The 27,784-nt window shown below is 41.5% G+C and overlaps 1 protein-coding gene across 2 annotated transcripts; it reads right to left on the reverse strand.

Moving 5' to 3' along the window:
* Positions 1-575: 575 nt before the first annotated feature.
* LOC113028035 (transmembrane protein 150A-like) lies at positions 576-27,640 on the reverse strand. Of its 2 annotated transcripts, none has more exons than XM_026177993.2 (8): positions 27,424-27,640; positions 24,774-24,899; positions 17,784-17,831; positions 15,425-15,511; positions 13,276-13,343; positions 10,190-10,317; positions 2,854-3,031; positions 576-1,593 (listed from the first exon to the last, which is right to left on the reverse strand). In XM_026177993.2, exons 2-8 carry the CDS (start codon positions 24,836-24,838, stop codon positions 1,349-1,351), a joined length of 819 nt encoding a protein of 272 aa, XP_026033778.2. In that variant the 5' UTR covers positions 24,839-24,899; positions 27,424-27,640; the 3' UTR covers positions 576-1,348. The 2 variants fall into 2 exon arrangements, with proteins under 2 accessions (XP_026033778.2, XP_026033776.2); XM_026177991.2 differs by having other exon boundaries at positions 24,728-24,899.
* Positions 27,641-27,784: the final 144 nt, after the last annotated feature.

The following is a 27,784-nucleotide window of genomic DNA, read 5'->3' on the forward strand; positions in this document are numbered from 1 at the left end:
AGACGACCAAAGATGAAATCCAAATGTCCCAGAGAGGCTTCATAGGTTAGCATTTATTAAAGTTTAAAGTTAAGATTTTTCTTCCTGCATGCTTACCAGAATATATATTTTTTACTATCAGTGTAGAATTTTTTTGTTCGTTTGTTTTTCTGTTAGATACAGATGGGTACAAATTAGGGAAAAGAAACAAAACACTAAGTTACTTTGGCCACCGTGTGGCGCCAAAGGAGCTCCGATGCGCGTTGGTTTTGCTTCAGAACTCTGCAGGAGGGATGGAACAGTTCTTCTAAATGCCAGTCATCATTTTGGTCTTTTAATATGCGTTGATACAAAATTTCACAATTTCTGGTATTCATCTCATCAAACCAATATGTCTTCTGCATGGGAGCCTTTTCAGTTTCATCAGGATGGAAATGTTTATTCAATCAGAACAACTTTGTACTGATTTGCAGTGAAGCTTTCCTCTAAACAGACCTCGAGGATCTTTACAGTTTAAAGCTCAATAAACCTGAGTCAGTGGATTCCTGTATATCTAAAGCTAACCACAACCCGTTATGTGTGCACACACTGCATCATTTCATATTAACTGTTTTATTGTTTTACTTTCAGTGTACATTCTAAGAAATACAATTTGAATAAAGTATTTCCGCGTATGATGAAATTAAAGATGTTAAACATATCAATGTTTCACCTTCATAGTTTGGTCCCATTAAAGAGAAATTATACAGCATTTTTTTGGGCAATGAGCTGAAATGAGAAACAACAAAAGACAAAACAAAACTGAGCTTATCTGGGAAATATGAGAGAGCTACATGGGCAATGTTGCCTTAAACAGTTGCACCAAGTGTTGAAATTCAGCTTAGAATAACATTTACATCTTTAAGCTACTTTGATAGGAGAGGCTAGTTGTCGCACATGAAGCCCACCTGCTGTCTGATGTTTGTGGAAACCCTCATCTTGCGGCGGAGGTATGGAGAGAAACCTGATTGTGTAACAAAACTTCCTGAGTAGAAACAATGCAAGGCTCCAGGACTGACGGCGCGCAGCGAGGAGCGACATCTGAGGCACTTTCAGAGACCGATTGTTACTCTGAGACAATTAAACCAAACATTAAGGACTGTGGGTGTGCTCGTGTGTGTTTCTTTGTTGGTGTTTGTGTTCGCACAGGCATTGTTGGTTTTGTGCAACGCTTTGCAGGACAGAAGTCTGTCAGTCTTTGGTCACTGCTGAGGAGAGCAGCTTTGGCACTTTGTAGTAGTGAGTGTGGTGATATGCAGGGTGCAGCATCCAGGCTCTAGACTCTGTTACTCTTTCACCTCCAGTTTTTCTCAAACACACCATAGTTAAGTCACAGGATCGATAAGCTCTCTGGCTGGTGGTGGCCGGCTCCGCCGACCTCTGTCTTGTGGTCAGAGGTGGAAAAGCTCTGCATCGCCCCGCCTTTGGAGAGCACCATCAGGGTGTTCCCCGACATGCCCCCAAACTCAAAGGCAAAAGTCCCGTAGAAGAACATGATGATCGAGCAGTAGATCCACTCAAAGATGGCGGAGGCGTGCTGCAGGGCATAGCTCTCCTGGCAGAAAAAACCCCCACCTGGTGATCAGAGGGTTAAGGCGAGCAACGGCTGCACAGTGGTTCAGTTTGACATTGTTTTTATTGCTCACGTACTGAGATGTACTGGTCGCTACTTTGAATTCGGTCCTGTGCTGTTAATATTAAGATGGCTTCACCATCACATTGACCTGTGGTCAAACCTGACCCTCTAACACAAAGGCCCACCTTAAAAAAAGTGATGGTTTACCTTTACCATTAACAGCCAGTAAAAGGTTTCCTGTGTCTGAATGCAAGCCTCACATAGACTCCAATCAATACCATCCATACATTGATGACCTGCCTTTTAAAGGTGCATTGCAGATGTTTTATCCCTAAATGTTTCCTTACAGACTTGACAGCAATAAACTCATCAGACACATAATCTTCATGACCAAAAACTCCAAGTGAGCATTTGGTTTCAGTCATGTTTGTAAGGCTGTGTGCTCTCCAGCAGGGGGCAATGCAACATACCATACATTATAAATGTGCTGGATTTTAAACACTATAAAGAGCGACAGTCACGTGTGCAGACAGACAAGAAATTAGTTTTATACTAATGTGCTGATTTATTGCAAAAAGCTGAGTTTCTCTGGATTTATGCACAAACAAAGCCAGTTATTGTGAAGCAAAATGACCCTTTTCTCCCTAATATATCCCTGCAACCCATTCATGCTGTTTTAAAGGTTTGATTAGCTACAAATGCATCTTTTAGTAAATTTAGGGGAACAAACTGTGTTATGTATAATGGATCATAAAGTAACTACTAAAGTGCTACCACACTTACAATTATGTCATTAAATATGTTAAAAAAAAGGTCTTAAATTCTCTTCTTAATGCAAAAGTCATGTAATCAGTACTGTAACAAGTCACTTTCATTACTTTTAAGAAAAGTAACAAATAATGTGCAGTAATACATAACCTTTTTTTGGCTCATTTAACCATCATGAAAGAGAAAGAAAAACTATAGTTATTAAATCTTATATTGACCCATCCATTCACCCTGAGCTCCTTGTTCCTGTCTCTGTGACTCCATAAATCTACAACTTACGCTGCCATAGGTCCTACAGCCACTAGAGGGTGCCATGTCTCGAAATAAATCTTTCTCATCCAGCTCTGACACAACCCTGCAGGGTATCTATGCCACTGAATGTGGTTTTAAACAAGCAAATAAATAAATGCAAGCAACCTATGTGTTAGGGAACTGTTTCACTAAAAATGTACTGTAGTGCTGGAAGAAACACAGATAAGCTTCAAGGATACTGAGCACCAGGGCGATGAGGGCCAGCAGGGCCATCCCCACTCGTATGTGACCTATCCAGTATTCCTCCTGGGTCTTGGCCAGTCTGTAGGTCAGAGCCGACTGAAGGCACACAAACAGCATGCTGGAGGGGAAGGCGACCCCAGCTCCCACGTAGTGAAGGACTTTAGCAAAATCCACCTGAAAAAAAAGAAAACAAAACAGGCGGATAAACAAAAACTGTTACACTGAGGATCTGGAAGTAGAAACACGGCACGGAAGAGAAAGACATAGTCGGTCTTTCTCATCCACTATGAGAACTATGAGAGCACGGCGCTAACACGTTAACAAGCAACCCACGCTAACGCGCTGACGCCGTCCAGCCCCACGCACGGGGCGATCCACGCTAACTCGCTAACTGTGATTTGCAGCATTAATGCGGTTATGGCGTTAACATCATTTTAACGAGATTAACGCTGACAGCACTATTTTAAATGCAACTAAAATCCTCCTCTTTTGTGTTTAGGACAAAATAAATTCATGTGATATCACCAACTGTCTTTCATAATGCTCAACATCATCATATAGCAGCCACTGTTTGACTGATGTGAGCTCAGCACCAGGCTTTATTAGATTTTCTGCACTGAAAATCACGTTAACCGGAGGATGAACACTGCCACCCTGTTGACTGGGTGAGGTTTAAATTTGTTGTGTAAACCAAAATATCTTAACAACTCTGGGAAATTTGTGTTATATTAACAAATGTAACATAAATCAATTACTGGATGTATTTCTCTCAAATACGCCTTCAGGCTTTAGTACAAATCTGGAGATGGAAGTTTAAACAAGTCCTTTACTCAGCAGAATATCATTTACACCTCACAGTCTTCTTGTGGGAACATCAGGACAAAACAAAGCTGATAGAAATGCAAACAGAGGTCATTGTGACCCAGCACTGTTACCAAATCATCTGTCACAGGAAGCTGTAATGATACTAATTTACAAAGGAAGCTGGATCATCACCATTATCATCTCTGGCACTGGAGGAGGCGACACGGTGTCAGCTCGAACTCCACACATAACAAGCCGGAAGATTACCCGTCACTGCCATGAGCTCATCTCGTCTCAGCATCACAGACGGAGGAAGTTCATTTTTAATATTTTCTCCTGCAGTCTGTGAGAGCACGTTTTCAAATACAGCAGCTGATTTTATGACGACACATCTCCTGAGCCTGGACTTGTGGTTTATTATGGAGAAAAAGCAGCGGTTTAAGCCGTCTGACCACAGGGAAGAGACCCAGAGAACAAACAAATACTCATTCAGCTTGAGTTATAATTGTGCTTACACCAAGCATCTGAAAGTTTTTTGTTCATGAGCTACTTTTATGTGGGTCGTATCCTCTCATATTCATCTCAGCATTAATTATAAAACTGATTCAAAAGAGAAGGGCGAGCAGGAAGATAGATAAATCTTCACATACGAACAGAGGAAGAGGAGTCAAATGCAGGACAGTTGACAGGTAAGCTGAGGCTGTGTAAAATCCTAAAAACAAGCCATGTTCATATACCAAAGGGCAGTCAGGGAGGCCAAACAATCCAGGCAACAGGTCACACAGAAGGAAATAACTACAAACACAAGGAAAAATACTGAGAACACGAGGAATTGTGCGGCAGGAGGTTTATGTCCTGAGGACACTTATTAGAAACAAACAATTACCAAGAAGGGGTCACGAAGAAAGACAAGAAGTAAAACTGACAACAGTGTAAAGAGAACAGTCCAAAAAAGGACCGCCTACCTGCTTTTCCTAACCACTTTTCCTCGACCTCGACGGAAAACATCACGAGGCGAAGGAAAGGAGCGAAGGAGAAATGATGAGTACTGTGCACAGGGATTATTGTCTGCCGTACAGAAACTACAACACCCAGAACATGGACTACAAAATGTGTTTAACACAGCTTTATCTTTATTTTGTGAATTATGGTGCGTTATTATTCCCACGTGTTTTTGCACTACTGTATCGGCCTGCAGGGTTCTCAGTCAGATCCACACTTTGCTCAGGTCATCTGCTCAGCTTCATGCTGCAGAAGCAAGTATCAGCAAACATTTCGATGGTGTTTCCTACGTCCATCTTTATTCAGTGTCTATGTGTGATTTAAACCTTATTGTTGGTGCTAACTTTTTGGGTTTTTCTGGTGATTGTGACGACTGGAATAAAGGTCATAAAACTCTTCTGACTAATAATAAAGAGCCTTCAAAGCTAAAATAACTCCCTGGAGGTCTTGAAATGATCTTGAAAATGTATATATGAATTACTGTGTCAGGCACTGTGGAATAAGACCTGGGACATGGGATGATAAAGGTTTAAAAATGCAGACATACCACCGATGAATGAGACCACAATAAGCTCTTTGTGGAACGATGCATGATGCAGAACAATGCTGCAGAAATTTTCCTTTTCCACGCAGACTCTTGGCCGCATCATTCGTGATTTCCTGAAACTCCAGTTCAGCATTCACCCTTCTTTCTCTGAGACATAAACAGACTGGATGAAGCTGTTTATCATTGTGTCAGAGCCATGCGTGCTTCTACAGTATATGAGCCCATATCACTCAAGACGTCTGCCATGTTTACACTGTGGGAAACACTGCGATTCATTATATAAGACCGAGCATAGAGGGGGAGGGAGGAGGGCGCCACGGCCAATCGGCGAGCAGGGGAGGGTCGCCCTTAATCGATGGTGGGCGAATGGATGAAAAGAACTGAGGCTGCACTGTGCAGTGACTCTGAGATGTATTTGAGGGGGCCCACATGTGCAGAGACAGGGCAGCAGTAACCTGAGACCCCAGCCTCCCTGCATTACTGTGACCTCTGGCAGCGTGCACACGTGCCTGAATATTATCACTTCTATGTCAAAACAGCTCAGACGGCCGCCACATGCACACGCACAGTAGAAGCTGAAGTACTCCGATCTTTTTAATCAGCCCACAGTTTGTCTACTTTATTCTATTGGGACTTTATTTGCACAAATGTTGCTGGATCTGTACTTTATTTAGTCTCAAAATCAGTGCAGACGTTGTGTTTACGTACAACCAGTACAAGATGACACACACTCACATTGCCCTGTGAGTTCATTATGCTATCACTAGTTGTGCAGCTATAGTCCCAGATCAGCTGATCATCAAACCACAGCTCATCCAACTGGTGAATCTTTGGCCTGCTATATTAGCCGGCCCACAGCTGCTGTGTCTCTGCAAGCCACTTTGCAACCCTCCTCCACCTGATCTGTTCATGATGTGTCTGACTGCTTCACCTCCTACCTGAACTAACGATATGCTCAATTTTGTGCATCATGTTAGCGCGTTTCAACAAAGATGATGCAGTTTTGTTTCCACTGCAAAGTGGCCACTTAAATATGTAAAACTGTTATATGGTGGTTGTAAAAACCGTCAGTTAAATCCCTGTTTGTTATTTTAAAAACAAATATTTTAAAAACAAAGGGGTGAATATGATGTTAAAATCAGGCTACATCAGTGCAGTTTACATGTAGTGCAGTGGAGCATTTAGCAGCTAATGGGCCTGATATATATATATATATATATATATATATATATATATATATATATATATATATATATATATATATATATATATATATATATATATATATATATATATATATATATATTTAAATCAGCAATCACACAGCAAGAATCAGCTGGTTCTGAGCTCAAGGACAACAAACCTTCAAAGAACAAAATGGACCAGAGCACACTGATCACATTAGAGCCTTTACATTTGCAAACATTACTTTTGTCTCCCCTAAAGTATCTGAATCAGTGATTACAGGTTTAAATTAAAGTTAATGTAATGCACCTGTGTTTGCCTGCAGTGACAAGTCATAATATGTGATAAGAAGATTAGGAAAGGCAAAGAATGCAGAAATTATAAGGAAAATCTTTCATGTAATTTGTGTCTTTGAAGTGCTGTGAAGTAATATTAAACAATCCTCACATGTATTGCATATTAAATTGAGTGTAGGATACATCTAGAGCTGTAAAATAAATGTATTGGATTAAAAAGTCCAACATGTCTCAGTGACATGTTCTGCAGTAAAAATCAAGTGACACAGTTGACTGCACGTAGTTTTCTTTTGCTTCCTATGCGTTTCTTTCCTCTGATCTGCAAACTAAAAACATTCATTATTATCGCGGTGACATTCAGACGCTGCACCGGTGCTGCATTCCTGGCAAAACCAAATCAGCACAGGTTTAACAGAAGATTTCGTGCAAGTCAGAACTTGAAGCACCAAGAAATAAAGGAGCTTGCGCTGTGACCCTAATGTACGCATGTGTGTCCTGAGCATCTGCTGTAAAAACCTACACGTTGGTGCATGTGTTGCAGCTCTTCTCTCTAATGAAGCCATCTTCTATGAATCAGAAGAAAAGGTGAGCCAAAGATTGAGCTTTTTTCTGAAAAATGAACGGGCGCTTTGTCGTGAGAGCGCGCCCTTACATTACACCACGCTCGAGTGTACCGAGGGAAGAAACACAGACGCACAACACGCAGCCAAAATTTTGTTTTTATGATCACAATACCACAGCGAGACAATTTCCAGACAAAACAAACAGAACATCAAAAGGAAATGTGCTTGGAAGCTCTACAAAGAGCTGCGAGTCTGCAGGAGCGAGGATCATCAGAGGCTCTGCAACCGCAACTCAGCAGAAACCCCGTATACGCCAATCCAACATTCACAGCGGTGCGAAAGGACATAATCCAGCTCGTAAGGTCGTAACTCGATTTTTCGAAGACTCGATTGAAATGGGAATGAGAGACAGAGTTGCAGTGCGTGCACGTAGCCACGTTTGCTGAACAATGGGCTGCACCGCAGGCTGAGGTGCACACTGGGTCATTGTGTAACTTCATGTCTTTGATGCTTGACGAGGCTGTGTGAAGCTGGAGAAGGGCTTGGTAACAGGTTTGTGAAAATAGTTATGAAAGTTAATGTTGCTGTAGGAAAGAGGTGTCAAACATAAGGCCCAGGGGCCAAAATCGGACTCTCCAATCCACTGCACAGCATTCAAAAATGTGAAGGAACAGTAAAAGGACCGCAGCACGCCTCATTCACCGACTTATTCGCCTACAAGAACTTTTTCTACACCCAAGTCCTTTCAATCTAACACACAATTATTCTCTGCTCAAACAGCAGCTTCAGTCTCTTGTCCAAGATACTTGGATACCAGGGATCGAACCATCGGATGACCTGCTCTATGTCCTCAGCCACAACCAGCCCAAAGGTGTCAATTTTGGACTTTTAACTGTATTTTTATAAAGTTTTATAGCTTTACGTTTACTGATAAAGGCTGCACACATGAGTATCCATGTTACAAAAAGGTAGGTAATGGATGTAAGATTATAGATTAATAGATTAAAGAAAAAATGAAATAATGGAAAAGTTCCTGGTTTCTTAACATCTACTAAGGATTTTCTGTTTTTTATAGACAGATACACAGCGATGTACACATGGATACATTTTTACTAATCTTGACTATGAAAACCAACCTTTTTAAGGACTTTTAAGGACCCAAAATGATTTATTTGAAGCCAGGAAATCTGCCCTGAGCTTTATATAGAAGCTGACACGGCTGTTAAATATAAATTACATCACAACGATGTGATCGTGTCAGCTGCACTGATGTTCTTGGAACATTAACTGTATAAACAACGCGTGAAAATTACACACAGCTCTGAGTTTTTAACACTCGCTCCTGTTTGCTCCCCTCGCTGCCTCCTCTCCCCACTCTGGCCTTTCACAGCTGCCTTCAATCCACATTGGAGCCCATGGATGTATAAACACACCATAATCCCACCACCCAGGTATTAGTCAGTCCTTGGGAATATGCATTGGAGCCTCTACTGTAGGTTTTCTCTATTTACATGAGAGCCTTTAGTTGATACATGGCAGATCTTGCAGAGGAGAAACTGTTTAATAAAGGTTACTGCTAACTCAGTGTTTGCACAGACACAATTAATGAGATATGAGCTTTAACATCAACTTTATGAATGAAAAAATGAAAGAAGAGTCTCAGTCAACTTCAGGTGCAACATAAGGGGAGGAGTTAGAGAAAAAATGCATACAGGTTAGGTCTTTTATCCTGGTAACTCTGTTTTTCTCACGTCAGGATAAAAAATCTGTCCTGAAAAGAGCGTTTGATTCCAAACAAATACGGTCCCTCATATCATAGTTTGGTTTACAGTGGACTTAAATGAACAAAGTGGTGATCCTGAATGGTATCTCAAAGTCTGGATGCAGGTGAAAGTTGTTTCATTCAACAGACTGGTATGTGCTTCCCTCTTCCCTCAGAGATTAGCTGCCCATTAGCTGAGTTTCTGTTCTGGCTGAGGGGAGGCAGGTCAGTCTGACCTTCTTCATGGTCATCACTTAAATTACCTCCATGCTGTTTGTTACATTCAGGCCTTCTGCTTTCAACTGACCCATAAATCATGAAGTCTTATCTCTGCTGTGTGGCCTGAACACGGCATCAAGCCCGTTCTACCTCCTACTTCACTGCAGTAAATGTGGAAAAGCACAAAGTTACCCAGGTGTTAATACATTTTCTAAAACCAGCAAATGTTGTGTTGCAGGAAAAAAAAAAAAACAGTGCACCCAGATTAGTTTGTTTTTAGGCTACACATGGATTACAAGCTTCCACCTCAGTTTCAAAGAAAGCAGCTGCACAATAGCCGGAGGTGCCGTGAATCACACACAGTGAGATTTCCATCTCTGATTATGTAACTTACTTTTTGCAGCTTTTTTTGCAGGATTTTTGCTTTTGTATCTTTCACGTATAAATATCACCCCTCAATTGATGTTGTTGAACGATTGCATAAGAATGATTTGGGGCCTGTCAGGCCCACTATCCCAGTTTCTCTCCCCTGTAATGTCTGTAAAGTCGATCAGATGGAAAATTGGCAGGATTCTGAATGAAACTGGGACAGAGTTCATAAAATTTGAGTTAATTTAACTGTGAGGATAAACATTAAGTCGTTTAGGAATAATTGCAGGATCCTATCCTCTGAACAGAGTCTGCCTAAAACCACGTGCGACTCTTTTTTACAGGGATCTCTCCTAAAAGAGAGGAGTTAAAGTTTGCAGAAGAATAAAAAACTTCCACTATTATCACCCTTGATTTACATGAAGTGAATGATTACACAGGCAGGGATGAGAGCTGTGGGCGAAGGTCAGCGTGAACAGATATTTACTGTCACTGCTGCTCGTGTGCTGTGAGTCTATGAAAAACTGGGCTGACAAACATTATCCAGACTTTTTTGATCTCATTGACTCTGACTGGATTAATTACCTGGAAGTTTCCCACCATGATGAGCCCCGCGGCGCAGAGCCACCCGGCGGAGAGGCCGGCGGTGTTGAGGATGCAGTTCTGGTGCTTCTCGATCACGTGAGCGTAGCGCAGCAGGCCGATCAGCATCACTGGAGGAAGTGAGGAAAAAAGGAAATGACAAATCGGGAAGAAAGGACCGTTTTTGTTGGTCAAAAAGTTATGTAACCACATTTTTTTCTCTTCCAGGAAGAGAAGCTCACACTACAAACTCTACCTGAGGTGTTTATGATTACTCCAGCGGGATGAGCTCCATCTCTACAGAGCAGAAAAATAACCTCAGGGCAACAAGCATGAAGCTTAGTCCTCTCTGAAACTGATTTGCTTAGGCTGCTTGGAGGCAGCAGACAGAAGGCTTGCATCATTTGTACTAAAAGGGTGACGCTGCTGGTCCATTCAATTCACTACAGAGTCAGATTAACAGCACAGATAGTCTTACAAAATTCTGGCATCACTGGATTACAGTTTATAACAAAGTACATGTCCTCAAGTTCTTCACTGAAGTACTAGTTCAGTATACTTGCAGCTTATTTAAGTATTTCCATGTTATGCTACTTTTTGCCTCGATTCTACTACGTTAAAGATGCAAATGTTGCATTTTGTACTCCACACTGTTTATTTTAAAACATTAATTCCTTCTTATTTTACTGACAGGCAGTGTACGGACAAAGGTTTTAGCCCACACCTCTTAATCTTTTAATTCAGGTGTTTTCAGTGCCATTGTCACCAGTGTATAAACTGAAGAACTTAGCCATTCGGTCTGCCTTGACAAACATTTGTGATGTAAAGGGTTAATCTGAGGGTTAAAGGGTTATCCTCCATGTAAAGTTACAGAGCGGGGACACAGAGTGCTGAAGCATCTAGAAAAATCCCCAGTGCTCTGCTGAATCAGTAAATGCAGAGCTCCAAACCTCCTCTGGCAGTAACATCAGCACAACAGCTGTGCACCAGGAGCTTCATGGCATGGCTTTCCAGGGCCAAGTAGCTGCTGAAGGTGTGATGTGCAGGGGAATCAGTACTAGTATCCTTACAGTATGATTATAGATAAAGCTACTATCTCCACCTGCAACATTGAAATGATCACCAGTTAATTTAACATGCATATCTTTGGGACTGTGGGAGGAAACTGGAGTACCAAGAGAAACGCCATGCAAGCACAGGAAGAACATGCAAAGGCAAATCAAATTTCAAGGTGTGTACCAACTCAGGTCCCTGCTTTAGCCACACCATCATTTTTGCAACTATAAGACTTCCAATGCCCAAACTGCACAGAATAAACCTTTAGTCGTGCTCAAAGCTAAAGCTTGATGATTCTGCACATCCCTGTGTGAGCAGATTCCTGATGTCTGTTTATGAAACGTCGCCTTCAAAGCTTCGCAGCAGTTTCACACGGCTCTCCCACCCTCCTGTCTGATGATCATGCCGTTCACATCTGGCACTCATCTCCCTGCAAACTGCAGAGAGCGACTGTTTTGATGTTCCCGTGGGTTGTCCAGCAGCGAGCACAGTGGTCCGTTTGTGGCGATCGAGTGCACGCCACGATAAGACTCCGTGTTTTGGGTTCTGGGTTAGGCGTGCGTTTCTTGGGCTGCTGCACAGCAAGAGTTTGACATTTACCATTCTTCTAACCTCACACTACACCTTTGAATTAAACAAACTCCCCCACCAATATAAACTGAGCATTGTTTATGAAAGGGGAATAAAAAAAGAAGGAAAGCTTTTGATGTGGGAGAAATGAGCTCGCTCACAAACCCTAATTTTTGCAGACTTCACCGAAATCATCCATAAAAATGGTAATTACAGGAACGAACTTGTTGTTCCTGTATTCCTGCAAAGAGAACAAGAGGTCCTTCCTTTAAGTATTTATCTATTATCCTTCAAGTCAAATTAAGATGTTGTCATTCCTTGACTTGGAAAGAGCACTGCTCAGCCCGGGGTCGGGACACCACGGACCAGGACCGCAAAGTTACACACCAGGGCACAAATGTTTGATGCGCTTTTGCCAATTTAAGACAGATTTTGAGAGCTACGTATCAGGCATCTGTGGTCTAATGAAATAGAAAGTGACAAAAGCAAGAGAGCGAAAAACAAGAGAAGTAAAGTTTTCTATTAAGCTCTAAAGCTTATTTTTCTCAAGTCTTTGTCGCTGTTTCAGACTATTTTCTCTGATTTTCGTGTCTTTTGCCACAATGAAAAAACACCAAGATGAAGCCCTGAAAAACTTTTGTGCCCCATGGATGGAAAAACAGTGACTGTGTGTTAACAGCCAAGTTCTGAGATAAATCTGGTTCAGGGAAAAAGCCTGAGCTGGAACGGGTTAACAGGTTTTTAAACTTGCCCAAATTCCAGCATTTTCTCAGAAAAGCAGCATGAACCTGGTGTTCATAGGGGAGAGGTCACCTTAAATAAATGGCTCTGTATAGAGAGCAAATAGGCAGCTTCAGTCCAGGACACTCGGGTCAAAGGGTTGACAATATACTGCAAAATGTGTGTGAGTTCACGTTGGATCACAGGAAGCTCCCAACACCAGGAAATTGTGTCTGACTGAGGCTCCTACAGTCGCTTTCAAATCTGGAAAGAACTGCATTCCTTTGAGGCAAACTTCCATTTATGCATTTCCAAAAAGTTGATCAGGGTGAATTCCCTGAGTGTACATTATCAGAATCCTGGCAAACATTTTTAAAGCAAATATAGAAAAAGAGCCAATATACCCTCTGCACACCGGGCAACGAACCCTGAGCAAACCACAGAAAATCAATGCTTTTGGCACACAGAGTAGCTGTCCGTATGGTCAGAGGGTGAATGCTTGTGGGTCATTTTATTCAGAAAAAAGCAGTATCGATGGCCTAGATTGAAGTTTTCTCTCAGATTGAGGGCTGAGGCCAGAGCTGGCCGTGGATTCTGGGGAACAGAAAGTTGGCCGGAGCCTCTCCAGCTGAAAAAACAAGTCCTGTTCGACCAAGATGTTGGGTAAATATGTACGAGAGTAAAAAAAGAAAAAATACTATAAAAGCTGAATATTTGTAGACCAAAACCATCCTGGTTCTTACCCATAAAGGATCCGGTGCTGCATATGAGGCTGAAAAAGCAGCTTTCAGGTGGCAGAGTTCCACATTTACTACAATGGAAACACAGACGAGAGGAGGGTGGTTAGTAAGGGCTGTACTCAAACTACGACCCCCTGTGCTTGCTGTCATATACCCCCTTCTCCATATTTTACTTTTTTTTTTTACTGTGCACAACTGGAAAACCCATATTTGTGTGCTTAGCTGCTCTGTGATACTAAAAACCTGCCAGCATTTTTTCTATAAATATAGAGTCTTTGTGGGAGGTCAGAAAGAAGGACACACATCTGTATCTCCAGCTCAAAAGCATCCAAAACATTTTCCCATCTAGACACAATAAGCCGATTAGATTTTAATCTTGTCAGCAACACTTATTCAGCACCCTGGATGTTTTTGTGGGGGGAACATAAGACTTGTGAAGCACTTAACAAAAGCCTTTCTTTCTGCAGAGGTGAGGAGGAGCCTCGCTCGGGCAAGTGCGGACTTATCTAAGATCACGATCTTCACTGCAGCTGCTCGCCAAATATCACTGCAGTTTATCTGAAACCGGATTAGTTAAAGAAGCGAGCGACATCACTTTCTGGAGCTACATGTAAGACTTGCAAACCCTAAAGCAACAGTTTCAGCTGATGTTTGTAACGCTGCATGGAAACAAAAACTGATTTTCAGCCCCATGAACAGCTGCAGATCTCGTGGATTCCTGACAGTTCACAAGGATTTACAGGTTGAAGCAGGCAGGTTTTTAAACTCTGAACTTTCGTAGCTTGTTAGTCCCTATTTCATGGATGTCAGATGCTTAAATTGGGTCAATGAGCTTACACTGAGGGCTAGATGTGAGTTTGCTTTAATTTAATCCCCAAAATAAAAAACTACCTTGGATTTATTGGTTCATGTCCTATAAAAGCCTCTTTACCTGCACTTTAAAACAGTCATGCAGTAGCATTTCCTCTGCCTTATCTATCATGATGAAACTTTGTTTTTCCAGCTCTGACACTTTGATATTTGGCTTGCATAAATATATTCTGTGAGTTCAACGACTTTCTGAAGACTTTGTTTGATGTCCGTGGCTCCACATTTCTGCTGGTGTGTTTTAAAAATGACAACACAAAGAGTCTCAGACTGTCTTCTTCCTTTTGCAGCTTTTCTTGTGTTATTTCAATTAGTAGTTTTAGTAAAACAGGAAAATTTTGTTTCTTTTTTTAGAAAAGGACCAAAAATCAAGCACGTGCTTGCTCCAACTGAACAAAAGCAGCCAACCTCGAAAATAAACCACTGACCACAGCAGGGCGGTTTGCTGTGTCACATCATCTGACATCTGTGGTCAGATCATGTGTACAGCATAACTTTTTTTGTGTTTCAGTGAAATTGTTATTACTGCAAAAGCAGAACTAGGACCGTCAGTCTGCTTCCTCTTTGTGGTTTAATGAAGGATAGGGCAGGAATGACTGCAACGTGCAGCCGTTCTGTTCTTTGAAGTTCCCAAATGCTACAAGAAACCAGGAGTTTAGCAGGTAAGCACACAGCAGCAGCAGCCAGCTCTGTTCTAGGATGCCCTCTGGACCCAGTGGAGGTGGTGAGTGACAGGAGAACGGCGGCTAAGCTGTCATCCCTGATGGACAACATCTCCCACCCCATGCAGCAGACTGTGACAGCACTGAGCAGCTCCTTCAGTGGGAGACTGCGGCACCCACGGTGTGGGACGGAGAGATTTTGCAGGTCTTTCCTCCCCACTGCTGTCAGACTCCATAATAAAGACTTTAACTGATCAAGCACACACATCCATACATATGCAATAATACTAAGTGCAATAATCCTTTCTGTCATCGTTGTATTTTTACTCAGTTGTATATAGTATTTGTATTTGTATTCTATTTTTATCTTATTGTATATTTATTTTATTTTATTCTACTGTATATAGTATTTTATTTTATTCTATTCTGTACAGTTGTGTACTGTATTTATTCTTATTGTATTCTAATTTTTGCCTCATAACTTTTGCACTGTCCACTTCCTGCTGTGACAAAACAAATTTCCCACGTGTGGGACTAATAAAGGTTATCTTATCTTATCTTATCTTATCTTAGCATGGAAATTAAAGTCCACCTGTAACACCCGCAGAGGTGGGCTCACTGACCTGATGAGTGGTATGTTGTCCAGGGTGCAACACAGTACAGGTCCCCTCTGTAATGGAAGCGGCTCCACACAGGACTCATTGTAAACCCTAGAAAAACACACATGTGCATCCATTTATTTCAGTTATTCAACATGATTCAGTGTTCGGAACAATCGTTATCTCTCAGAGCGCCGAATTTCTTGCGGTTGCTCGAATTTCTTAAAGTAGGATGGGAGGCCTTCAACTATCAGCCCCATCTCCTTTTTTAGGATTATGCTTCAGACTTGGGACAGCATGGTCACTGGTGTTGGGGTTCGAATGCACCACCTAGCCGGGACCTTTCTGCATGGATGCGTGAGTTCGCTACAGGTTCCAGCTTCCACCCACAGTCCAGAGACATGCAGTTAGTGCGGTTAGCTGAATGTGATTGGTCATCTGTCTCTGTGTGTTGGTTCAGCAATACAATGGCAACCTGTACACTGTGTCCCCCACCTATCCGAGATGGGCTTGATCAGGTGACTCCGGAGTATTGCTGTTATGGGCCCACACTGCTGGGGGATTTCCCATGATGCCACGCACTTCTTCTCCACTCTCATCTTTTTAGTCTCCATGTGTTTCCATTCCACTACTTTATGTCATTATGTTTATTGACTGACGTTTGCTGTTTGTGGCCTGAATCTGCAGGAGGTTTGTTCCTGTTAAAAGTGAGTTCTTCTTCTCCACTGTCGCCAAGTACTGCTTACATGGGATCATCGAAATGTAGGTTGTCTAACTCCCAGTAAAAAAGGTTGAGTAAAAATGTGATCTTAGTGTTTCACACGAGATCAATGTCAATTCAGGGAAACTGAAGTGACCAAACGTGTTGAAAACTCTGTTAATGGTTGAGCATCAGCTGCGACACGTTTGGCATGATAGCGCTCTTACTGTACGCAAATGACGGTAGAAAATTAACCCAAAATGTTTTCAGGTGAAAGGTCTTTTATGTAACACAGTTAATGTTCAGCTGCATACTTTGTTTTTATTTTGATTTCTATTCTCCATTTGTATGCAAGTGACTCAAACCGATGTCTCATTTAACTCAAATGCAAAATAGCAAACTACATTCCTGCATTACAAATGTTAAAAACTGGGTTTGTAACATTTTATCTATAAATATATACCTGTATTTACTAAAATACCTGTATATGCATGTAGACAGGGCCTAAATCGACATATATGTGCAGATACAGCACTATGGAGATATGTGGTCCCAATATCCCAGTGGCCATATGTTGAGAAGCAGGGTACACCCTAGACTGGTCAGAGTGTAACACTTAGAGACAGACGACCATTCACACCTATGTGCAATTTAAAATCACCAGTTAACCTAACCCCACTCTATGTCTTTGGACTGTGGGAGGAAGCCAGAGTACTCGTGGAGAGCAAGCAAACCCCGAACACAGCTTGAGAGAAAGTCTGTTTTATGTGTTTTTATTTGTTAAGGACACGCTCCTGTTTACAGGTAAACACACAGAGTGACTCTTTAACCCTCATTATTTGATTTGGCTGATTTTGTTTTTTAAAAACACTCAGAGAACTTATCAACTTCTAATCTGATATGATGAAAATGTTATCCAACACTCGCTGCTTCACTCATTCAGCAAATAAGGAAAATCACTGTTATCATCCCTGGAGTTTTAGTTTGTAAATATAACTCCAAGATTCACTCTATTTATCTCTGAAGCTGCATTTTCACTCAAGGAGCCCTGATATTTCCCACTGTGATCTATATTAAAGGCCACTGAAGAAGAGAAATCTCAACTTCTGGTTTAAGTGGTGATGCTTTGCAAGTGGACTCATTAGTTAACATGTTTTTGTACATACGTCACAATGTTTTTAGCATCTTTAAGCTTTCTTCCTGTTGAAAGGACTTTTTTCTTTCCCACTGTGCCCAAGTGCTTGTTATTGTAGGGTCTTTACCTTGCAAAATAAAGCACCTTGAAATGACTGTTATGATTTGTGATTTGATTTGGCGCTTTTTAAATGAAAGTGAACTGAATTGTCTGGTTTAACCAAGCAGAGCTGAACAGTTGAATGCAGTCTTGAGAAATTGTGCAACAATCCTGCTTAAGGTCTGAAGCACTTTGTGTAATGTAGACATCTCTGACTCTTTTTTTTTAATCTAATCCACAGTCAAAAATCTATCTCTGTGAAAGTGACCTCTGGTCACTGCACTGGAAACAATTTGGAAAAAGTTTCCTCGTCTCTTTGGGAACATTCCTGATGCGGAGATGCAGCTTGTGTCTCTTTGGTGCTTTGAAGCAACATTAAACTGCTGACCAATACTATGGTCTTTAAAATGAACCCGATATGTGTGTTTGTGTGTGTGTGAGTGCTGTACCAGTTGTTCACAGGGCAGACGTGCTGGTTGTAGAGGGCCATCGCGTATCTGTGAAGACAAAGAAGAAGAAAATCTTTGGTCAAAGATCTGAACAGACGGTTAAAGAGGCAGACAGAAAATGATGAAGATTCAATCATGCTGTCAGGATACGGTCTGGAGATAACACTGGCTCTGCTCTCAAAACATGTCCAAAGCTCTGCCTCACTCGCTGTACTGCAGCATTTGAAAGTATTGTCACATCCAACCACACGAACGTCTCCAGGCTCTAATAATGTTTTCCACTAACAAAACACACATGAATCACCACACGGTTGTTTTCAGAGACGGAGACAGCTCCTCTTCATCACACATGTGCGTCGAGCCGGACGGCTGCATATTAACATGTACTGTTACACCACAGGGATGTTTAAAAAAATGTCAGTTACACAAAACAACCTCCACACACACACACGCAGAGCCTAACAGCCAAACAGAGATCATTCATCACACACATAAATGCACAGTAGTACATTTTAGAAGCACATGTTCTCTTACTCCACCAATTTGGTGCAGACTCCTATCTCTCAAACTCAATGCTGGATTTCCATAAAATTCTGAACAGACAGTAATTTCCTCCAGAGGATAAATGCTTCTGGTTTCGGTGATCCTCCGACTTTCTGTCTGGCTGTACCAGGAGATCTTACACACAAAGGTTTGGCAACTATCAAATAGAGATTTTGCACAAACTATCCAGATAGTTTTTGGGGGTTTTTTAATGCAAAACCCTCTGAGAAGTCCTTGAAAACAATTTGAAAGTGCTGTTTCTTTCCAAATATAACTGGCAGTTGACCAAAACTCTAAAAGATGACGCCAACACAGAAGTACCAAAAACTGCAGTTCCTCTAATGGCCACTTGAGGCTGACTCCCCTGTTAAAATGCTCAACTTTACAGCATTAAAAAGTATTAAAATCTTTGATTCCTTCTTCTATTTTTGGCCTCTTCTTTTTTCAGTCACCTTCATAAAACAGCTGTACAGAGTTGACCCTTTGAAGCCATCATTTCTACTTTTAGTCCTCTAATCTGAGTCGCTGAAGTGGAGTCCTCTATCAGATTTGTGCTGTTGGTGCATTTTTCTAGGAATTAACTTCTAAATAATATATTCTGCTTTGTGCTGCAGACCTCCCAGGAAGTCTGTCTGTGTCAATTATTTTACCACAATCTCTCAAACCTGATGACAATCCAGCTCCTTGTGAAGTAGACTGCAACAGAAATCCCTTCAGTCTTACTCTTCAACTCTTTTCTACTTAGGTTTAAGATCAAAAGCCTGCAAAATGCTTGACATTTCTACCATGATACTTAAGCACAAACTCATGAATCTGCTAATGAAGTTGCATTACAACTGCCAGTTACAACAAGTCTACGCATGTGTTACTGTAACCTAGCTAACCTGATTCAGAAGGTGTCCACTCTCCTCTGTAAAGACATACATGGATTAAGTCACATGTGCTTCTTGTTCAAAGTGTGTGGCATAAAAACTCTACAAATACTCATTTTTACCACATTCAGACAAATTAAAACAGGTTGTTACCAAAATAAATAACCAGTGGACATAAAATCTCCCATATTCCACACCATAATGTTGTTGGTGCACTATCACTCAGGTTGAAATATGTCACAAATGGCCCATTAGCCTCTTTCAAAACAACCGTGAGGACATATTGCACCATAGATCAGATACACAGGACTCAAAAAAGCAAGATGCCAACAGACATGTGACCGCTGGAGCGTCTTTATTGATCGCTGATAACGAGGGAATTCTCGGGTCAGAAGAATTGATTTGCCCTTTACAAAGTTGATGTGGAGTGAGTGGCCTGACAGAGGCCGTCCACTATCATCCACTTCCCTCCCTCCCACGACTCATCTTTTTTAGTCCTGCTGCATGTACTTGAAAACTGCATGCCGTGTAAACTAAAGTGAAGATCACGGTGTGAATGAGCCGTTAAACTAGAGACTCAGATACACCGCCTCTCTCATCCCATCAAATACTTCAGTGTTCTCAAAGCTGTCAGCGCCGCCAAATCACACAGAAGGTGACCTTTGGATTCAGTGCTGTGATGCATCGAGTTCAGGCAACAACGTGATGGATTCTTACTGCCAACACGTGAAATACGAACACTTGTAAAGCACTCTTTGTTTGACCGATGTGTTTCAGTCTTTGGCAGGGACCCTGGTGAATGGCTATCACCCGAAACATGCAAGTCTACCAGTAAAGTTTCTCTACATACAAGTGTTGCTGGAGCGTCAATCTTTTTGGTCTTCCCCATGCACCCTGGAAATAGGTAAAGTTTTACCAGCAATCAAACCAAATTGAAAACTGTGTTTTCTGTGTAAACCTAATCAAAGATTCTTTTCAGTGCAGCATCGGTCACTGCATGAAGTGTAACGTCATCAAACCTCCTATAAGCACTGATCCTCGTGCTCTGGCACGCTTGACTCGCTGCAGTCTTCTCCTGAATGGGAAAAGAAAATCACAGCTGTGGCACTGAAATAGAAGTTGAAACAGGAAATGGCATACTTCCAGTAACTTTCTGTTGGCACTGCCAAAGCACCTTTCACAGGATTCATACTGCTGTGTTAAATCTACCCCGAAGATCCCTGCAAATCCCTTTGAAACCTGAAAGCATAATCTACCCCATAACCTGATGTGCTCCTCCCTGTAACCACATGTCACATCAACACAGTCTGCAGCCACGTCCACACTAATACGTTTTCATTTGAAAACGCATCTTTTTCTCTCCGTTTTGGCCTCCCGTCCACACTGAGACGGCATTTTTGTTCAAGGAAAACAGAGCTTTTTGAAAACGCTCTCCAAAGCAGATACATTTGAAAACGCCGTTTTCGTGTCACAGTGTGGACCGTGTAAACGGAGCCTTTTGGAGCTGTGACCAATTAAACTAAGATAGCAGAGGGCATTATATAGCAGCTGTTTTGTTTTCTCTCTATTTTGACAGCCCTATTAAAGATTAATATCAGTCTGCACATGCTCCAGAGAGCTTTTCTTCAAATCCCTTAACTCTCACTCGCTTTTGCAACTTTGTACTTTTGTGTTACTCGCAGCAACAACTCCGCCTCATTGTTAGTCCATTTAAAAAACTTGGTGCTTTTCCTCGACCTTTTGCCGCGACGTTTCAAAGAGCCGGTGTTGTGCCAAAAAGTGATCGTCTGCCAAAATCTGATTTCCGGTATTTGCCAAAAACTGATTGCTGGTATTTAAACTGCTATAAGTAACTTGTTGGGCTATAATATGTGAAACATATGTCAAATGCATCCCTCATGGATGACATAAAGTCATATTGAGCCACAAACAACATTAGTGTAACAAGGTAGAAGCCGCAATCAGTTTTTGGCAGCGACTTTTATATAACCTTTATTTATGCAGTTAAAAAAAAAATCTCATTAACATTACAAATGTCTTTTGTAAGAGTAAGTTGGCCAAGAGGACAGCAGAAATGGCAGCAAATATTACAATAGTTCTGTAAAAATATTTTAAGTGGGGATAAAGGACCGGAACGGTTATAATGTAAGTACAATAACACAGAGTTGTAAAGATACTTGAAAAAACAGATAATTTTTAAATTCTCTATATAACCCCTTTGTAAACGCTGTTCACCGAAGTCTATTTACCAACATACGTAAAGATATTACACATAAAAAATACACGGAAACATTGGAAATCAGTTTTTAGCAGGCAATCACTTTTTGGCACAACACCGGAAAGTAAATAAACGGCAGACAGTCAAAGGAGCTTGCAAAGAAAAGCGTCTGGACTTCTTTAAGTTGCTTGAAGACGTTTCACCTCTCATCCGAGAAGCTTCTTCAGTTCTAAGGTCAAATGGTGGAGAGTCCCAGATATAAGCCTAGTGGGAGTGACCCCCCACAGAGGGACAAAAGGACACTCTTTCGAGGATGCCAATGTTCACATTTTGGACAGAGAGGACAGATGGTTTGAAAGAGGAGTGAAAGAAGCATCTATGTCCACTGTGAGCGACCATCTTTGAACAGAGGCGGGGGTTTACGACACCAACTCTCTGCCATCTATAATCCAGTTTTGAGTTTCCTCCCCAGACGCCTTAACGCCCACTCACATCCTGGGCCAGCTGACCTCAGGAATTCGCATGATAAGGTGGGGCCAGGTTTCACAATGAACACACCCGAAACTCTGGCTGATTGGGACCCACGCCCAGTTTCCCACCTTGGCTCAGGCGATTAGAGGATCATCAGGGGGTCCTTTTGTCCCTCTGTGGGGGGTTTACTCCCACTAGGTTTATATCTGGGACTCTCCACCATTTGACCTTAGAACTGAAGAAGCTTCTCGGACGAGAGGTGAAACGTCTTCAAGCAACTTAAAGAAGTCCAGACGCTTTTCTTTGCAAGCTCCTTTGACTACGATGACCTGGATGACTGAGAACCTTCACAGACATAAACGGCAGACAGAAATGAGGCAGGTTGAATCTTCTTGCGTTTCACGGATGAGCAGTACTGGACCGTAAGCGTTTTCGGCCGTTTCAATGTGGACGCACAACTCTGTGAAAATGACTGAAAATGATATTGTGGAGTGGAGCGTTTTTAGACAAAAATGCCGTTTTCAAATTTATCCGGATGAGTGTAGCCTGCGATTATTGTGATCGGCCAGTTCAACAATCATCGCCTCTACATCAGGACTCACACGTGTCAGTAAATTCATGGAGGGAGATTACCAAAACTAGATATGAGGAAAAGTACAAAGAAGTGAAAAAACTTGATGGACATTTTTGCCAAAAAAACAAAAAGTGAAACTGACCACAAACTGACCCATGAGGGAAAAAACTCACAAGATACTTAACACACAATGCATCAGCCCAAGCGTGAATGCTGGCAACGGCCACGTGCATGGATTCACTGCAGAGGTCAAAATATGAGCATAAACCACCACCCTGCCCACCTCCTAATAAACGTGCAGCATGCGACAGTCCAGCTCTAGCTGATGTTTTGGGAGAGCAAGTTGCTCAGTTGTGACCTATTACTGATTTTAATACAAAGAACGAGTTAAAGAAAAAAACAAAAATATTTCATTTTGGAAAAAGCAAAAAAAGAAAAGTCATTTCTCCCTTCAGATGTGACACATTTCAGCTTGATATAAATAATTTACTTCGCTTTGGTTAAAGTGTAAAACTCAAACTCCTCATGTTTTCCCGCAAAAAGCCTCACACGGCTGCCCAGAGCTGTGGAGTTTTTAGGTCATGACAAAAGCTGACAAAGCATTCAAAGGCAGAAACAGACAGGTGTCGACGTGCCTGAAAAAACAGCAGGAGGAGGGGGATTACAGATTCAAGCTTTAGAGGCCCGGCGTGAAGAACTCTCGCACTCATTTAACAAAGAACACTCTGAATCCTCTCACACTTTGAGAGGAAAAGAAATCAGCTGTTTCCCAGCATCCTAGTCTATAGAAAGTGCAAGAAGGCGTTATCCAGAGGTCATCCAGCCTGGGAGCACAGATGTTGGATAGCTTTTTTCCTCAAGAGATCATTATCAGGAGCAATAACTCATCTGTGCCACTCTTGATAGACTTACACAATCCTACACTGACTTTTATACATTAATTATTATTGACTGACCTTTTCATGCACAGAAATGAGCCTCCAACTAACCATTACATTTCATTAAAAGGTTACACCAAGAATCCAGTATTAGAAAAGTATTCTGGTCTCTTCAGGGACTCGTGTGTGGTGATCAAAGGAAACAGTTCCTTTTTTTATGCTTTTATTTGCTTTTTTGCTGGGAGCTCTGTTACTTGATGAGGTTTTATCAGTTTTATCCTGGTTTAAGGATCAAAACAGGACATTGCAAATCAAAATCCTGACTTTAAGTAATTTGATTACATGTACATTTTCCCTAAACAATTCTCCATAAAGTACAGTGAAAAAATGTTAAATTCAATGGACTCTGGTCAGTGATGATTTAAGATAAATGCAAAATTTGTTTTTAGTGGGGGACTTTTCGCAGTTTTGTTTAAAGAGAAATGAAATCTTAGATTTGATTTTTTTAAAAACGATTAACTTTCATCACCTTCGAGAAAGTTAAAATGTATATTTAGTGCTAAAAATATGGATAAAATTCTAGAGTTTGACTGACACAACTGAAGCACAGACTTATTGGATGGTTTGTGACAATTAACCGCACAAAAAACACAAAATTTAGTGGCTGCATGTCGACATCCACCTATCGCCCAGCAGCCGTATCCTTAACAATGTCAAACTTTAAGCCTTAAAGCATTTAAATGGGTGAGCTATGAAGAAATATCCAAGCATGTTACAAGTGTCATTAGCAGGACAGAACAAACAGTTTTTCAGAGCAGTCTGCAAACATGCTGGTCATTTTAACATGAGAGCCTATTGGGATAGGCTCATCTTTGATGGCTGCCTCTAGTGGCTATCAGAGGAACTGCAGTTAACCACAAACAGAGGTTCTTGGGTCTCTTTTCAGGAGTTCTTACATGCCTGCAGGAACAAGCATTAACTCCAGCCGGGGAGGATTTTTAAAACATCTTCGATCTTCGCCTGCAAAGTCCTGAAATGAAGACTAAGCGTTTTTCTGGCTTCCAAAAAAGGAAAACATTTCACATGCATGAACTTTGCACCGTCAGTCGACATCATGGTGACCGCAGCAGGGATAACAGATAACATGTGTGACCACACTCGTGTGCAGACAGCTTGACTCGTGAGTTGTCTTTTAGAGGAAGAAAGATCACCTTCATCACTACACACTTATTGATTCCAAGGCTCGTATTTAAAGAGGAAGCAGCTGAATGTATTTACCCTAACGAGTCCTAATCTTATCCAAAAGAAGTAAATGTTTACGTGAGTGTTTCAAGAGCTGAACTTTAAATACATATTTAAACTTTGAGTGTACAAACAGACACGGGAACCTCCTGCAGATGCTGCTGCGCGGCTTGTTTACTCGGAGGTACTCACACCACCCATATTCCTGTGATGATGAAGACAGGCAGGCTGACGGGAAGGATCATCCAAGGCGACATGACGGACGCCAGGCGATCTCCGCCGCAAACGACACCAACGGACACGGGCTTCGTTACAGACCTGAAGGAGCGCAGACATAATCAGTCAGGGAAAACAAACGTACAAATATTACAATCACAAATCCTGAAATCAGGATTCCTGATTGGTAATTAGCTCTTTAATCCATCTATAAAACTCCCGCCTGTTCCAGCTCCTATACTGAACTTTCCTCTATACTTCCCTATACCACACCACTTTTTTGTCTTCCAATATTTTTGGTCCTTTTTTTCCACATTTACCGAAACCTGCACTGCTTTATATTCAGTTTCAATCAAATAAAACCTTTAGAGCTCTTTGCCATATTACGTGCATTTTTTTACATGATGATTTATTGTCTTTCATTTAGATTTTTACTCACTGGGTTCGTTTCTTTCTTGGTATGTGTGTAGTAGATTGCATTTTGTGTTGCCATACTGCACTTTAATTTCTCAAGCGATTCTTGTTTTACTAAAGCTGCTGCGTTTATTGTTTGCTGTAAGATTGGAGTTTCGCAGTTTTTAGAGTATATCTTATGTTAAAAGTGAGGGTTTGTAGCTTTTCCCTACTTTATGTTTCATATGCTGAACGTCTTTTGCATTTTGGAGTGTCGGTTGAACAAAACAAGACATCTGTGAGAGATGTGCAGTCCCCTTGCAGTGATGTAAGGGGGAGAATATTACATCTTGAACAACGTGTTTTGTGTCTGTCGTGCAGGTCCGATGTAGCGGCCTGCAGCAGAGATGACGAGCTGTCAAACTTGTACCTTCATCACTTTCTCCACAAATACATCAGTGCTTTCCCACACAGAGCGAAACAAACAGTAACCTGTGAAAACGACGGGCCAATGCTCAGACCTGCAGTCCTGCTTCTGTCTGTATGGCTATTTTCCTAAATAAACATATAAAACTATAGAGCAGCTCTCAGTCCACACACCAAACTGAAACCTTTTTATACAGGACACTGATTTATGTTTTGGCTGAGGTATCACAGTTTCTGTCCTTGGACATGTTATCGTCCTGTCACAGATTAAGCACAGTAAGTTTGAACTTTACAGAGTTCAGTGAATTACTGCCAGTCATTCATAAAAAATATGCACATTTAGGGCTCAGCACATAACTTGAGTATTACTATTTTTGTGACTTGTTACACAAACAATTCCTATAAAGTTGGGACACTGTTAAAAGAAAATCCCATAGAGCCATATTTTATTCACAACAGAACAAAGAAAACACATAAAATGTTGAAAAATGTTAGCTTAATTTGAGTTTGATGGCAGCAACATTTGGGACATCTAACAGAGCATAATGTCACCGACTGATTCCAAGAATCTGGAGGAATCTCTGTGCGCAGGGGACAAGGCTAAAAATCAATAGTGGCTGGCCGTGATCTTCAGCTCTCAGGCGGCACTGCGTCATAACCAGACCTGATTCTGTCATGGAAATCACTGGATGGGTTCAGGAACACTTCCAGAAATCTCTGTCTGTGAACTCAGCTCACTGTGCCGTACACAAACGCAGGTTAAAGCTCAATCGTGGGTAGAAGAGCAAACATGTTCGAGCAACATCACCAAAGCTAATTTAAAACAACCTGAGGAAAAGTGTGAAGATGTTCTGTGATCACACAAATCAAAATCCTCCAGACCAAAGAGGAAAAGGACCCTCAGCTCTGAGTATATTCAGGTTTCAAACCAGAACGGGACAACATTCCTCTCCCACGAGCCCAGCAGCTGCTCCAGATGTTTATGAGCTGTTGTTAAAGGAAGAGAGGATGCTGCACAGTGATAAACATGTTGCTGGCATCACTTTCAGGTTCACCTTATTGTTTTATGAGATTTACAAATCATCGCTTCTTTTAATTTCACACTTAACAGAGTCCAAAAAGTAACTTTTACACTTTATCCTCAGTTATAACAGGTGTCGGCTTATTTCCACCTGTTTTAAGGGGGAAAATACAGATTTTCACATGCAAAGTATGCAATTATCTTATTAAATCCTACATTAAACATGAAATATTCTATATTCAATCTGCCTGTAAACGTTCAGCTTTACCGTTTTTGAACTCGTTTATCTGACGTGATAAATGTAAAATTTAATGTATGATAACTAGACTTGAAAACACAAGCTGAGTCAGATTTTGACATTTTGAAATTCATTTTTGGGTTTTTTCTTCTTTTTTATTTTAGGCGTGTTTTGTTAAAAATCACACAGAAACTGCAACACGTGCGTTATTTTTTAACACAGCCTTTCTAAGACTGTAATAAGGAATGCTTCAAATAAGTAGCCTGCATGTTGTGTTATATTAAAGTAAAATGTCTGGGAAACATCATAAAATTATAAAATAGTTGAGGTTACAGGTAATCACGTGCAATAAAAACTGACTAACATTAAGTCTTAAGTTATTATAAAATCTTTAATTATTGCCACAGTTTAGTCTGTAATTTCAGATTATTCGTGTTCCTGCTGTGCGTCTATTTGACCTCATTAACCCCTCTGAGCTTGATCAGCTGGCCTTCATGCTTTAGATGCATGACAACCTGAGATGCACAGCTTCAGTCCTCGGATCCTACCTCTGCCGCTCAGCGGGGGCTCCTCAGTCTCCGCGTCTCCTCCCAGCTCCTCCAAACTCGGGGAAAAGTTGCTGAAAAGTGAGGCCGAGCTGGTGTTTCTGATGTTTCATCGTCCAAACGTGGCTGCAGGTGTATCACTTCATCGGGATCGGGAGAGGAGACGGATGAGGTGGCGTCGGTACGATCCTGCTCCCGAGGCAGCCCGCTGAGCTGTGGTGGGAGGTGAAGAAAGCAGCTGGAGTCGGTGACTGGTAGCTCCTCCCACCCACGCGGGTGGAGGCGAAGGTTATTCTAACCCGACAGTCATCGCTGCTTTAAAGCTCGCACTGCTTCTGGGAAATCTCTGCCACATTTTTCATGT

This window comes from Astatotilapia calliptera, chromosome 8, assembly GCF_964374335.1.
Source record: "Astatotilapia calliptera chromosome 8, fAstCal68.1, whole genome shotgun sequence".
Lineage (NCBI taxonomy): Eukaryota > Metazoa > Chordata > Actinopteri > Cichliformes > Cichlidae > Astatotilapia > Astatotilapia calliptera.